This window comes from Nipponia nippon, unplaced genomic scaffold (genome assembly GCF_047370975.1).
Source record: "Nipponia nippon isolate SJK-2023a ecotype South Korea unplaced genomic scaffold, ASM4737097v1 scaffold_21, whole genome shotgun sequence".
Taxonomy (NCBI): Eukaryota; Metazoa; Chordata; class Aves; order Pelecaniformes; family Threskiornithidae; genus Nipponia; species Nipponia nippon.
This window is the reverse complement of record NW_028262338.1, coordinates 2,656,046-2,670,296: the sequence shown is the minus strand read 5'-3', so window position 1 is coordinate 2,670,296 and position 14,251 is coordinate 2,656,046. Positions and strand designations below refer to the sequence as shown.

The 14,251-nt window shown below is 54.8% G+C and overlaps 1 protein-coding gene across 1 annotated transcript in view; it reads right to left on the bottom strand.

Moving 5' to 3' along the window:
* The window catches only part of ETF1 (eukaryotic translation termination factor 1), a 28,688-nt gene extending 17,940 nt beyond the window's left edge, over positions 1 to 10,748 (bottom strand). Inside the window, exons 1-2 of the mRNA XM_087760173.1 lie at positions 10,600 to 10,748; positions 10,344 to 10,479 (exon numbers count right to left, since the gene is read on the bottom strand). Of these exons, the coding sequence (XP_087616299.1) occupies positions 10,344 to 10,429 (86 nt within the window). The 5' untranslated portion in view covers positions 10,430 to 10,479; positions 10,600 to 10,748. The remainder of the gene's footprint in view (positions 1 to 10,343; positions 10,480 to 10,599) is intronic.
* Between the last annotated feature and the right edge of the window lie 3,503 nt (positions 10,749 to 14,251).

The window sequence follows — 14,251 nt, the reverse complement described above, 5'->3', positions numbered from 1 at the left end:
TGTTCTATCAGGAAAATGGCTACCTGCATGGCTGCATACCACACAAAAACCAAACCAGCAAGCACCGACTGTAGCTACCCTCGACTTGGCAGACAAGAGCAATCCCAACCAGAAGTCCGAGGAGGAACAGTCACTCAACCTGTCTTCTGGAATTTGGGATATGTGCTGGCAAGGGAGAGCATTAATTTAACAGACGTGCTATATAAATAGCAGTTACTGGCCTGTCCTGTGGCATCAGAGGAGACTTGACAAACAGCAGCTGAGCTGTAGCTGTTCCACAATTAAACATTTTACACTTATAGCACACAGTGTAACATGGACATACGGAGACAAGGAAGGTCAGTCATTCCCTGGGACTCAAAATGAGCTTATTTTTACAGGGTACCAGCTTCATGACTGTTTTGCTTTCCCCAGGAACCAAGGGCAGCACGAGGCCTATATGTGACTGCCAGAGACTGGCAGGAGTGTGGAGCAAACAGCTTTCAGATGATCCAATCTTAACCACATACCACAGCTAGGAAGCTTTCTATGAAATAACTGTTGCCACATACTGCTTCAAGCAATGTTACCTTCCCAAGGTAACATCTGTTGGTCTCCATCCAAGAGGACTGCGGATTACTGGGCAGGCATCACGTGTATTAAGGAGCCCAAGCTGCCTGGACAGCCAAGGCTACTGAAGTTATACGGTGGCTAGACCAGTTCCGTCACTGACACATCCACAGCCAGCTGCAAGACTGATGCCGTCTATGTAATACAAGGCAGAACTTCATCAGGCGCATACCACAGGTCCAAGAGAAGAGTGCTACTTCTGAAAAAATACCCACATAGCACTGCAGGCACATGATACTTCAGTGAAGGACTAAGTTGAGAGCACACTCCACACAAGCCGTAATGAAAGTAAAGAATATTTGAGGGTTTTTTGATCCTGTATCTGAGCAGAGATGTTGAATGAAGATGCTATAAAAATTAAGTATCCTTTGGTATAGGCAAGTACAAAATTGCTGGTTTGGGTTCTCTTAAAAAACATAGGCCATTAGACACTCCCTGTTCATAGGCTGTTGCTTATAGGGCTTATATGCAACAGCACTGACCTTGCTGTAGGGAAGTTCTACGCATATGCTCTTACAACTTATGAATTATGACTGTGAAGTACATAAACAGGTCATAGCTGTGCCCTTTAAAGACTTAATGTCTTTTAATACGACAAAGCCATCATCAAATAGGAAGTGGCTCAAGTCCACCTCAGATGACAAATCTAGAGAGACGACAGCAGATGCAAGAGCTACGTAACTTTTCCTAGAAATCCTGTCAGCCTGCTAGGAAAGAGCAGAGACAATCTTAAGAGCCGAGGACCCCTTCAGTGCTTCAGGGGTAACGTCATCTGGAAGCTTACCCAAAGATGCATTGCCTGTGAGAACATCGGTGAATGCTTTGCAACAAACACAGCCAACATGCCTCAATCTAACTACTGCTTGAGAAGCAACAGCTTTTTGTGATGTCTCCATCAGAAATAGATGAAATTCCTCTCCCTGTTCAGGTGATGAGCAAAAAGCACAGCTCGAGCAGGAGACAAATGCTGCGCGGATACCGAGACAGAGAGCACACCGCTGGTTAGCTGACAGTGGGACCTACCATTAGCTCCTTGGAAGTTTAATGTAAAGTTGAGCTGCAAGCCATACTGTTGGAAGTACTTTTTACAGCATCATTTCAGCAAGAACCTCGCAACCCCCACCTCAGAGGCATTCTGCATTTCACCACAGCATACAGCAGAACTCTGGATCATCTACTAAAAGGTGTCATCAATACAAGTTGTTCCTCAAAGGTTTCCAGGCCATCCAAAGAAGGGTATGAAGATATGGAAGAGACCAGTTCCCAACCAAAAGTAAGGCAGAGATGACTTCTCTGGATCCAGTGCTATCTCATAAGCACAGAAAAAGCACAAGATGGGAGGAGGGTGGATATGAGGGGAGGATCGCAGAGCCAGGGGACCAAGTCATTCTTTCCTCAAGAGTACTGTTCAGCATAAGCATTAATTGGAGAAAGTGAGCCCTCCTCCCCTGAGTCGAAGAAACACTCCAGATAGCAAATTCCCCAGTCAGTCTTTGAATGCCACCTTCCTGGACAAAGGAAAATCACTTAGCAGCACAGCACGAGGCCATGCAGCTATTGCCACCATGGCTCACACAATGCCAAGCTCTTGAGCTGTAGTTCTGTCCCAGAGCCCTAGACAGGAATTTTCTATGGCATCTGCCAGCGTTACAGGAAGATGATATACAAAAACCAGCCCGTGTAACCACAAACAGCTTGAACACAAACATTAAGACTGTCCTGAAAAGGTATTCTGCCCTCTTACCCTAATCCACTGACCTTCTCGAAGAAGAAAAGCCCCCAGATGCCAAGCAAGCTTACTGAGTGCAAGCTAGGGAGCAAAGCACCAAGCCAGAACCCACCCTGAAGAAGAGAAGTGAGCCTGCTCTCCTCGGTGCACCCCCTGCTTTGGCAGCAAGGGAAAGCTTCCCACAGGGAGGCAGCAGATGGCTGCTTCAGCAAAGGAGCCGAGGCAAGACTGGCTAGTGTCTCACCAAGGGTCAGGCAAGGTAGTGCTCTCCCCCCCTCAGCAGTCGCTGGCCTGCTGCCAGGATCTGCCTCCTGAGCTCAGCATGCATCACTCCCCAGGGACAGAAAGGAGGTGAAAGAAGAACCAGGTCACAGACCTCTATTTCTCCACATAGCAGAGAATTTGGCCAAGTATCACGTGTCCGAAGGCTGCACAGGTAGCAGGTAACGGTGAGCCCTTGCCCATGGGTCCACCATGCACCACCTGCACAGAGGTCAATATAAGCAGCTCCATGCTCCGAGCTTCCTCCCGTCCCCAACTGGAGCCAGCTCCGACACTGCGGCTGCTGCTCAGGCAGCCACCAGTACCCAGATCCCGAATCAGTTCTGCAGCTCCAGGAGCAGATCCTGACTTCATCCCGTATCGCCAAAGAGCACTGAATCAGCGCAAGTGGATACTGCACACCCCACAGGGAAGGTGAATCAATGCCACTCTGAAATCCTTGGATCAAAGGCAACACATCACAAAACATAATTGCACAGGCATGTTTTGAATAGGCCTTATTGGCTGCGTCTGACCTCATACAGAAAGCCCGGATGCCCAATTACTGGTAAGTGGAACAGACATTTCTGCACTTCAGACATTTGTGTGACTCACTGGGAGGCTCGGTTTTGCCACAGCTCCCCTGCTCTCCCTCCTCCCTCTCCAATTATTAATGCTCCGAGTTTAAAAGACTTGTTGCATTATGCTGATGGGCCAGTTGGGTACAAGATGTACACAGAGGGACTGAAGCAACAAATCCAGATTTGCTTGTTAATATGTTAATGCCTCAGAGCTACATGGGAATAAGGAACTAACAGAGGGGGGGAAAAAAAATGCAGTTGCCACAAAGCCAAAAAAGTCTGTCCTCTTTTGAGGTGCTAATTCCCATCTTCTGCCACGTCATTTGTCTTCAGCAGTCAGGGTCTCATTCATTAGCTCTATGTGAATGATGATCTGTGTATGAATCACACTGTTCACTAATGATTCACGAAGTTGTAAAAAGAAGGTATCTGGCTGCCGAACTACCAAAGGCTATAAAACACTTACTAGAATTCTTGTCCGACACGTAACCATTCTCCCAGATCAGGTCATTTTCTGCCACTTGCTAGTGTGTACTCTCAAAACAGCACTTCCTAATTGTTGCTATAATTCACAAGAACAGGTAGAGCTGGCAGATGAGAAAGCCCAGGAAATGTTTTACAACAATTAGACACAGGCGACCAGCAGGGTGTCAACAACCCTTTGGACATTCTCCCTGGCTTCAGCTGCCTTCTCACCTGGCACAGGGAGAGGGCAGCTTTCTCAGACCACCCACCCTCGACACCACCGAAACACAAGCTCTTGAGACACTGCCTTAGCCCTGAGAGGTGTGATCAGCCCCGCTCACATGAAATCCACATTCAGCTTCTAACCCCAGCACTATGGAGACTGGCAGCCTGAGGAGACTGAGACAGTCCAAGCAGGGAAACAGCGTGTCCGCAGCTGCCGTACATCCTGCGCGACTGCTTGCCACAGAGCCCTCAGGTATCACTTCTGCCCTGGACTGTTTCTATTCCGGCCTCTCTGCAAATGTCTCCTCCTTCTCCTCACACTACCAGAAGCAAAAGGCAGTATTAATATTACAGCCTTTACCTCTGTAAGAGAAACGTGACCTCCTTTAGAAACTACCCTTAAGACAAGTGGGCTGAGAAAGCACTACTTCAAGGAAGCAGTTCAGCTTCGGTAAGAACTTAAATCATAACCTCTTCCCTAAACACTCCACACTTTAATGACGGATCATAAAGCCAAAGCCGAAAACTCATTGTCGGTAAAGATAAATTCCACGTGCCACCCCGGAGACGCTACTCTTCCAGTCCTTGCCCCACTCATCTGTTTCACATTCCCCAGAGAGTGAAAGACAGCCATTTACCCCAAGCCCAGATTCCCGCAGAAGCAAAAGACTTTTAGCAAAGGTAGGTCCATTGGAGACATCAGCTTGCTGCAGGGAGATCCTGAAGGCTATCCCGTGACCGGCACTAGCATGACGTATCAGCACTGCCACCTAATTAACACAGCACAAGTTGGAAAGCCAAGTAGTACCTTGCCACAGCACTGCCCTTCACAGATCGACCAGCTCACCCAGGCTCGGTTCAAGGTCTCCATCATACTCCGCCTCCTAAGGTGAAAGCTTCAGCTCTGCAGAAACAGATCCTGTATCAACGGTTAAACTGTTTCTCAGAGCCCAGACCCGAGGCACAGCCACAACGACAAACAGATCCCGATAAAGAAGGTAGGGAAAGAGACCTGCTGCCAGCCTGGGAGCAGGGGAGGGAGCCTCTGAACTGACACGTCTCTGGCAGCGTGGCCAGAAACCAGTCACAGCAATGAAAGACCACACCGAATCCTCCTTCTGATGTATGACATCACTTAAAGACAAGGTAGTTATACTGGTACTTGCCTAGACATGGCGGCATTGTTACAATCACATAAGATACAGTACACCACTATAGATGGTGTACTGTATCTTAGATGCATATACAGTGCAGTAGAGCAGTTCACACCGGAGCAGAGAATCAACTATTCTAGCACATTCAACTACTCAAGAGTTATTCCAGCACAGTTGCAACTTCAGTGCAGTGAAGCTGTACAGCACCTGCTATCAGCAAAACGAGCCATCTACAGTCAAGCGCTGCAGATGCTCCCAGGAGCGACCAAGTATTTGCACTGCCTACCTCAGGACAGAAATACAGCTCACCAGTGCTGCACGATATAACCCCAGCACCACCAGTTTCCCAGCACTTTGTTCAAAACAAATCAGGAACAAGGCAAACCTGTACAGGACATCTACTTGCAACTGACCCCAGTTATTCCCTAAATGCATCCCAGCAGCTAGCACTGCTGCAGTAGTCACAGCTGCAGTGTTACCTCACAAGAAGGTGGGCTTTCGGGTCACTTTTGGAAAGGCCCACCATTCTAACAGTGGAACAGGCCAAGACTATCTCGTTCTCCAGAACCACCAGGTTGTCCAAACAGGTCTCAGCCTTGCCAGCTTGCCTGGTCACAAAAGTGGCATCATCCCAGGATGCCCCAGAACAAGGTGCGGAGATGCACAGCCTACCACCCACCTTCTCCCAAGCAGCCTCCCGTCCCTGTCGCACAAGGCTGGGCAACAGCAGCAGCTTGAGGCTAATTCCAAGGTTGGGCCCTTCCATCAGGACCAGCCAGGCTCCAGAAGGACTGCAAATGATGCTTTCTGCAACACCAGTTGGGCAAATCGTTTATGTCTAAGCGACAGGTCAGCTTTTCCACCCTCAAACAGAACTAGTATATGTTTCACTTCACAGGAATTCCCACACATTTTCAGACCTCTGTCCTTCCTGGTGACTTTTTGTCTCACGTTTGGTTTCTCCCATACAGGAGATGGAAGTCTCAACTTGGCAGAATCCAAACCCTAGCAGGAAACTGCATCGCTTTGCTGTCCCATGGCTCTGGAGACACCAAGACTTCCCCTTCTCTTGCCATTTCTCCATTCTCCTGCCTCGATACATTTCTTCCAGTTACAACCAGAATAAGTTACTTGTTCAGACTTAGTTTCTGCATTTGCTTGGAAGCCTGCATACGCCCTGTTCCCCCCACCTTCCAGAACACTTAATTTGGAACAATGTTCTTCGACACACTCTGTCAACCTTAGTTGTGCTTGCAGACAGAGCCTTCAAAGACACCGTTCTCTATCCCTCCTCTTTCCCTGTTCCAGTTAAATAACTCATAAGGGCTACTGCTCTTAACAGAAGTCTAGCCCTGCCTTGAAGTTCAAGGCAGCAGGTTCCTGAAGGTTTCACCTTTATAATCCAACTCCACACCCTGCTGCGCTCTCGCTCAGGGTCAGAAAGTCCACCTGCCCAGCGGAGGTGTTAGTAGGCTGTTTCTGAGCAGAGCTGTTTGCAAGAAGAAAGCCCTCATTTCTAAGACTTTGAGAAGTTATCCAAATGTGATTCAGATATGACATCTCAGGCCTCAGCCTGCAAGGAGACCGCTAGTTGTTGCCGATACTTGATTTTGCATAGCATTTACAGCTTAGATTAGCAGAAAAAAAACCTGACCATAGCTCTGCTAACTATTCAGAACTGCAAAGACCAAAGGAACAAAGAGTGATTGTCAGTTTAACACTGACACTGGAAAACTGCACAAAACTACAGCAACAAAGCCCGGAGAGAGAGGATAAGGGAAAAACATAGCGGCTAGTACCACTTCAACTTGAGCTCCTGCAACATCCACATGCAACGACACGGCTGCAACTTCTGTGGGGCAGAGTCTTTCACCAAGATTCTGTTTTACAAAAAGTAACTGTGGACTGAAAGCAGAATCCCTTTGTAGGGGAGAAGCAAAGATGCTTGATGAAAGTCTGAGCACTCCAAGCTCCCAGAGATGAATGATAAGGCTAGACTTCTCACAAGGGCATCACTTGCTCACCACCAGCCTTTTACCCTCATCTTCTTCTGGCTAGAAAGGTTAATTGCCTGCAGCGCAGAACTCGAGCCTCATTTGCTGCCACTCATACACACTCTGCAGAAACCAGCTACTCCCCCTTCCCTTCTCGCCAAATCAGAAAGATCAAATCATTAACTTTGTACAGGCTCAGACAGTTTGCAACTCAACTTTGGAAGAGCTAGGAGGAAATAAACACTTCTGTCTTAGGAAGCAAGATACAGACAAAAGCTCCTTCTACTCCCTGCCAGCAGAGATAAGGTTTTGGGGAGGGTTTGGAGGTTTTAAAAATTATTTTTCATTGTTTTGATTTGCCAGATTCTTGCTATCCAGCGATCAGTGAGAAAGCCAGCTTTCCTAAGCAGGGCTGGAAAAATAACACAGGACCTTCTTGCCAGGACGTTACCTTAAAGTTTGAGAAGCAGTCTTACCCTTGCTGGCCTCCAGCTGATCAGCTTCTGGCAAAGCTGAAGCTCTGATCTTCTCCCTTGGTTTTCTGACCAAATACTGCCACTTACCTCAACTATCCCAGACATGATAAAAGCACGTCCTTGCTCTTATGCTCACTTAACGTTTTGATAACGTTCTGCAGATTTCATTGAGATTTTACCAAAATAGCTGGATAACAGCAGAGGTGCCCCAGCTGCCACATGCGAATTGAACGTCTAGCTCCAGCTTCCTCCATTTCCCGTCCCTTTGATCCACTGCAGGAACAACCAGCACATGAAACTGGGACACTGCTGCTGGGTCACTATTAGGAGTACATGAGTAAGGGAAGGTGGAAACATCAAGGAGTCCCTGGCCCTCCACATCACCCTATTTACAGGCCTTGCCCCCTAGCCCACCCCAGAACAGGTCTTCCTACTTCACAGGAAGAGGAAGCGACGCTCCTGAAGGCCGGAAAAGCCTGTTCCACTGCCTCACACCTCCTGTGCTGGGGAGCCTAACGCTTCTGGTGGCAAAAGTCACGGCATCTCTTCCCCTCACTGGACCCAAACAGACTAGGATAATTTTAGCTAGGACTCCCTGGAAGCACGATACGCGTTTACACATAAGCAGCATAACCTTGCTTATAGAAGGATTGCTAGCATCAGCAGCCTTCATCAGGTGGCGGTTTAGCAGCTAGCACACGTATTAAATTGAGGAACAGCAGTATCATGACATCTAGGAGATATGCTGGATCCAGAGGGCTCAGCTAAACCTCCTACACGCATTTTATAGCACTTGCAGCATCTTTACCATGAAGTAGAGATGTGCCAGGGATTACTGATGGGGAAGAGGGAAGACACCTGGGCTGTGGCCCCAAGAAGGTTACAGCCACCCACTCCAAGCTAGCCCTTCAGCCTCACCTCTCCCAAGAGCTCTCCGATACCAGTTTTAATCTTGTTCTCTGCAACATTCATCTGTTCCAAACAACACGAGAGCTGCCGCTAAAGGTAGACATGCTTATGCTATCACATTTTGAATCAGGGAGAGCCAAAATGCTAACTGTATTATTTCCAAAACACGCCGCAGCCTCCCTCAGCGCTGCTGCAGGGACCGACAGCTGTTTTCACAAGCTGCAGCAGATGCCCATAGCTCCCCAAGCCCTTTCAACTTCATGGCTGAAGCGGTTTACATGCTCCCGTGCTTGCTGGGACCTCCCCGTGAGTGCAACGCATGCTGTCAACACCATGCAAAGGCACAGCTGAACGATCATCTTCAGCAGCCAAAGTCCATTCTGCTGCAGGGAAGGAAAAACCTAGCTCCACACTCCCTTTTCCCACACCCCCATCCCTTGCACAGCTACATCATAAATCAGATAAAAAAACAACTTAGGGAGACCTGTGGATTGGGTTCTCCTCCCCTCTCCCCTCCTGCCTGTGTTAGTTTTCAGCTGAATGATTCCCCTGGCCTACTCTACACACAAGAACAAACGCCAGCACTAAGGAAAGAACAAGATGGTGTCTCGGCTTACGCGAGCTGTCCAAAGGCAACCTGCCTTTTGGGCGGCCGCAGTACGATGCCAGCAGTGCCCCAGCTAGATTAACACCGGTTCAGATGAGCCTATGGAAACTGGAGACACAAGGGTGGCTAACGAGTCACCCTTCATTTCTATTTTATTGTACTGTGTACAGAGAGACACACTTTCTTTGCTATTTTACAGCTCCAATACCTATAGTTCTTACAATTACTCAAGGCCAAGTGGCTTCCCAACCCATGCAACAAGCCACTGCTGAGTTACCCACAGAAACCGCCACCGTGTCACCTCTGGCATGGGACAGGCTGTAAGAACATCCATCTATTTTATGTCTGGTGGGGAAAAAAGAAATCAAAGTGCAAGGATGATGTAAGTGAGATTAGAGACTTTAACGCTATCCAGACTTTGGAAGAGCTTGCTTTTGGGGAAATGGAGCTAAGCGCTTTCACTGGAACATGAAGGAGTGAGAAAGATCAAATCAGTGTCAGTAAGAGAAGTAATAAAGTAAGGGCTGCCTGGGCCCCTGCCTGCCTGCCCTTACCCTCCTGCCGTCCCCGGGCCAGCTGGTCCCTTGGGAGGAGCCCAAGCCTGCTCGGGGGCCAGAGGAGCTGTCGACTCCAGCTGGAATCCGCCGTTCCCCGGTGCCAGCTGGCACGGGGCAGCCAGGGGACGCGGCGAGGCCGGACGCGACGTGGAGCTGGGCAGCCAGCACCGGCCCCGCGTCCCCTCTCCTCCGCCCGGCGCGGCGGGGCCGGGGCCGGCACGGCCACCTGTGACACCCCCGCAGGGGCGGCCGGAGGGAGCTCATCCGCTTACAGGGGGTGGAGGGGGGGAAGCAGCTGACGAGCCACGGCCAGGCCGAGGCCAGCGGGAGCCGAGCGGCAGGCGCTGCCCTCTTCCCGTGCGGGAAACACGGTTACGCTTCCTTTGGGCGACGGAGCCTCCCCCGGTGTCCCCGGGGGAGCACACGGCGCCCCCGGCCCTGTTCGCCGGGCCCCAGACTCGCTTTTCTCTCCAAGCCCGAGCCCCCGAGCGGCCGCAGGGACCCGGCCGCTTCACCACGCGGCGAGACAAAAGCGCACCGGGGCCCGGGAAGGGGCCGCCGGGCCGGGGCTGCGCCGCGCCCTCCTCCCGCCCCCGCGGCGGCGGGCCCGGGGCTGGGCGGGCCGGGCAGCGGCCCCCTCGCTCCGGTTCCCGCTCCGGCCGGGACCGCCCCCCTCCCCGTCCCCGGGGCAGCCGACCCCGCCGCCCGCCGGCCCGCCCCGCGGCCGCCCCTCCCGCCGCGGCCGCCCCCGAGGCGGCGCAGGCCCCGCCGCTCACCCGCGGGCCGCCTCCAGGCTCTTGATGAGCTTCTTGATCTTCCAGATCTCCACGTTGCGGTCGGCAGCGCTGGGATCGTCCGCCATCTTCTCCCTCCTCCTCCTCCTCCTCCTGCTGCGGCGGCGGCGGCTGAGGCCTGCGGCAGGCCGGCGCACAGACACAGCGGTTAGACCCGACCCCGGCCCCGGCGCCGGCGCCGGCCCCGGCCCCGGCCCGGCCCGGCCCCGCCGCCGCCGCCCGCCCGCCGCACCCTCACCTCAGGCCCGGTCCCCCCCGGCGGCGCGCGGCTGGCGGCGGCGCTGACGTCGGACACCGGCTGCTCGCGCTCCCCCTCTCCGCGCTGCATGTGTTGCAATCGGCTCACATGGGGCTTGTGACATCACTTCCGGGGGACCGGGGCGGGGGGCGGACACCCGCCCCGCCCGCGCGGGAGCGGGGCGCCACGCCATAGGTCGCCCGCCCGCCCGCCCCCGCCCCCCGCCCGCGCAGCCATTGGCCGCCGCTCGGCGCAAGGCACTGTGGGGCACGTAGTCCGCGGCCCGCCCCGGCCCGGCCGCGGCGTCCGGCGGGGCGGGGCGCAACGGCGGGTCTCGCGAGAGCTGCGCCGCCGACCCCGGGCGCGCTTAAAGGGGCCGCGCCGGGCGGAGCGGCGTGGCCGGGGGAGGGTCCCCGCTCCGGCACCCCCGGCCTGGGCCGCCCTACCTGGGCCCTGTGCCCCGTCCCCCCGGGGCCGCCTGTGTCCCCCCGGGGCGGTGTCCCCCCGTGCCCCGCTCCGTGCCCCCTGACTGCCCGCCCGGCCGGGGAGCGGAGCGTGCGTCCCCCGGGCCTGGTGCCGCTGCTCCTGGGGGGCCGCGGCCGCCCCGCACGGCCGGGGGTTTCTCTCCCTGCTGCGGTTCCAGAGCAGCCTGGTCCCTCCCGACCCGCCCTCAGCGTCTGGAGGGGGCCGGGCGGGGCAGGAGGCACGGGGAAAGGGGACGGGGAGGCGCTTTACGGAGCCCCGGGGTTATCTGTCTCCGTTCCTCCTTCCCCTGGGGATGCCACCCGTCCGCTGCCCTTAGCGGGGGGCCGGCGGGAGCGACGTGCGATGGCCGCAGAGGCCTCGGCTCAGGGCACCGCCGAAAGGGTGAACGTCCGGGGAAGCCCGGCAGAGGCTGGGGAAGGAGAGCCCAGGGCGGGGTGGCGGCGGCCGGCGGGGGGAACCGTGCCCCCGCAGCCCTGTCCTGCGCGGGGACGATAAGCACCGGGCTGCCCGGCGTCCCCGGCGAGGGCTGCGGGCCTCCCTGCCCCGCGGCCTGGCCCTGGCCCGTCCCGCTGCGGAGCCCCCCTCTGGCTCCCCGAGGAGCGGGGGGCTCAGGGCAGCCCGGCCCCGCGGCGGCAGTGGGGCTCCCCGCGTGCCCCTGCGGCACCCACGGGCCGGGGCGGCCGCACGCGCGAAGGCGTAATGGAGGGGGTTCGGGCTGGCGGTGCCGGGCCTCGCAGAGCACGTGGCGGGACGAGGCGGCGCGCCTGCTCTGCGCCGCTGCTGGCGAGGACAGCGGGGCCGTGGGGAGCCCATCCGCCTCTGCCTGTCTGAGCACGTCCAAGAACCACACCTAAACAAAAACGCAGCCTCGGTGCCCTGTTTGCAAACCCACAACCTGCCTGTTTTGCCCCGAAGACACCGGGCAGTGGGTTTGCTCCCATGGGAGTGCCGCAGCCTGGGGAGCGCCTGCCAGCAATGCCTCCGGGACAGCCCAAAACGGGAACGTAGTGATGAAATGACGCTGAAGTCATTTACTTGTTTCTTTTATTAAGCGGTAGCAGAGAGGCTGCTCCCCTGCTGCCCCCCCGGGGGTGATGCTCTCCTGGTGATGCGGAGCAGGCACCGACAGCTGGGTGCTGGGGGGGTCATGGCCGTGGGGTCCCTCCACCCCCAATCTGCCTCCCTAGGACAGCCCGGCTCTGGCATTTGCCATCAGCCTGGTCACCACCTCTGCCTGGGGACAGTCTGGCCTCCGTGCCATGCCGTGCCACGGGGGGATCATGCTCCCGGGACGGCAAGTGCTGCCATAGCCTGGGCCCGCTGCAGCCTCCCTCCCTCCTGCACTGCCTTCCCGGCCCAGCGGTAAAGGCACCACTGAAGCCCTGCCGGGGGCTGGGCACTGGGCACAGCTGGGAGCAGGGTCACCTGAGCAGAGACCCATCTGGGACTGAGCCTGGAGCTGGGTTGTTCTACCAACAGGGCCATGCCAGGGAGACACTGTGAATTTCTGAACTACCTGGTTGGATTTAAAGTCCTGTTCCTCTTCTGGGGCTGAGCAAGTATCAATTTCAACCCTTACAGGTATTTTTTTCCATGTGCATCTGGTCCCACACAGCCCTTTATTTATAATCCTCCTCGAAACAGGAGGATTATGCCTGGCTTTAGGAGATGATCTGCTGAGATGGAAGTTTCTGCGCCCGATATGACAGGGACGGTGTACACAGATGGACAGGTGGACAACAGCTTACCCTGTGCTTCCCTGGCAATCCTGCCCTTCTAATTCAATCCAGGGACTCTACTCCAAAAAGCGCCCGCTGAGCATCGCAGTTGCCACCTCGCAGCCCGATGCGCCCACTTTGCCGTGGCACTTTCTGCTCCAGCCTTCCCGAGGCGACAGACGCTGCCATCGGTTCACCCCGCAGCTCTCCCGCCGGCTGGCTGACACAGATGCCGAGCAGCGCCTGTCTCCGACAGCCGGCACAGCTCTGCGGGAACGAGGAGGGAGCCGAGAGCAGCAACGGGGGCAGAGCCGCTGAATTACGGAGAACTTTTTCAATAAACGGCTGCACTATTTAGAGAGGTTTTTAAAAAAAGGAGCCGTGCCTTCACAGCGCACTGGCAGCTGCTGTCTTGCGGAGGAGAGACTCCATCTCGCTTTCCTCCTGCAATCCCCAAGGAAGCCGAGCATCTCCTGCCTGTACAGGCAACCCAGCAGGTCCTTGTCCTCCCCAGGCATGCTCCCCAAACACGGCACGCTGCAGCTGGCCTCAGCAGGGGGAAAATGTTTTCAGGAAAGGAAAAGAAGCCACTGCAGGCAAGCGGAGATACCCTGCACCTAGTGGAAATCTCAGCCTCCCCTATTAAAGTCAGGCAGGAGCTGTGACGCTGGAATCTACCGTCCCAGTCCTGTTCGTGTTACTGAACGCTATTATTTTAAGGCGGTCTGACTTGCAGAGCCCGAGGAGGCTGTGCCTTGCGCCGACCTGCTCCCGCCACAGAGGATGCACGCGGGTGGAAGCATGCAGCACAAACATCGCGCAGTCACCTGTTTTCCTCAGAGAACACGCGCAAAACTTTTCTTCGATACTCCCATACTCAGACCAGTAGTTTACTCCAGAGTTGCAGCACTGCTGGGGCTACAGGCTTCCTAAGACGCGTATCAGCCTACAAGGAAAATGACAGCGGGCAATGAACCCCGAAGACCCTTTCCCCTGTGCTGACAGACACCTCCCCAGCGGCGGGACGGCAGCAGTTGCCTCCTCAGGACAGAAGTTGCTCCTTTTCATGAGCGATAACAGCCCACTTGCTGCATCTCCTGCCTTCCGGGCAGTTTTTCACAGCAAGAAACAGTTCTCAGCGTGCCACATATCACCTGATTTCACTTTTCCCTCCACGATTGAATAATTTAGCTTATAAAGGAAAAGCTAAGAAGAGTGCATTAAAAAATAAAGAACGTCTGTGAAAGATGGCTTTAAACTGTGACAGGGAAAATAATTCATTCAAGAAGTAAAGGCCAACCCCGATCACTGATTCAGGACCCTGGAGGCCACGAGATGGGGATCCATCGCCTTTGCCCCGATGGCACTACAGGCCCAGACGAGAGGGAAGAGCGTGCGAGTGGCAGCCCCGGCGGCAGCAGCGTTGTCCTGGGCTGCCCCAGGCTCTG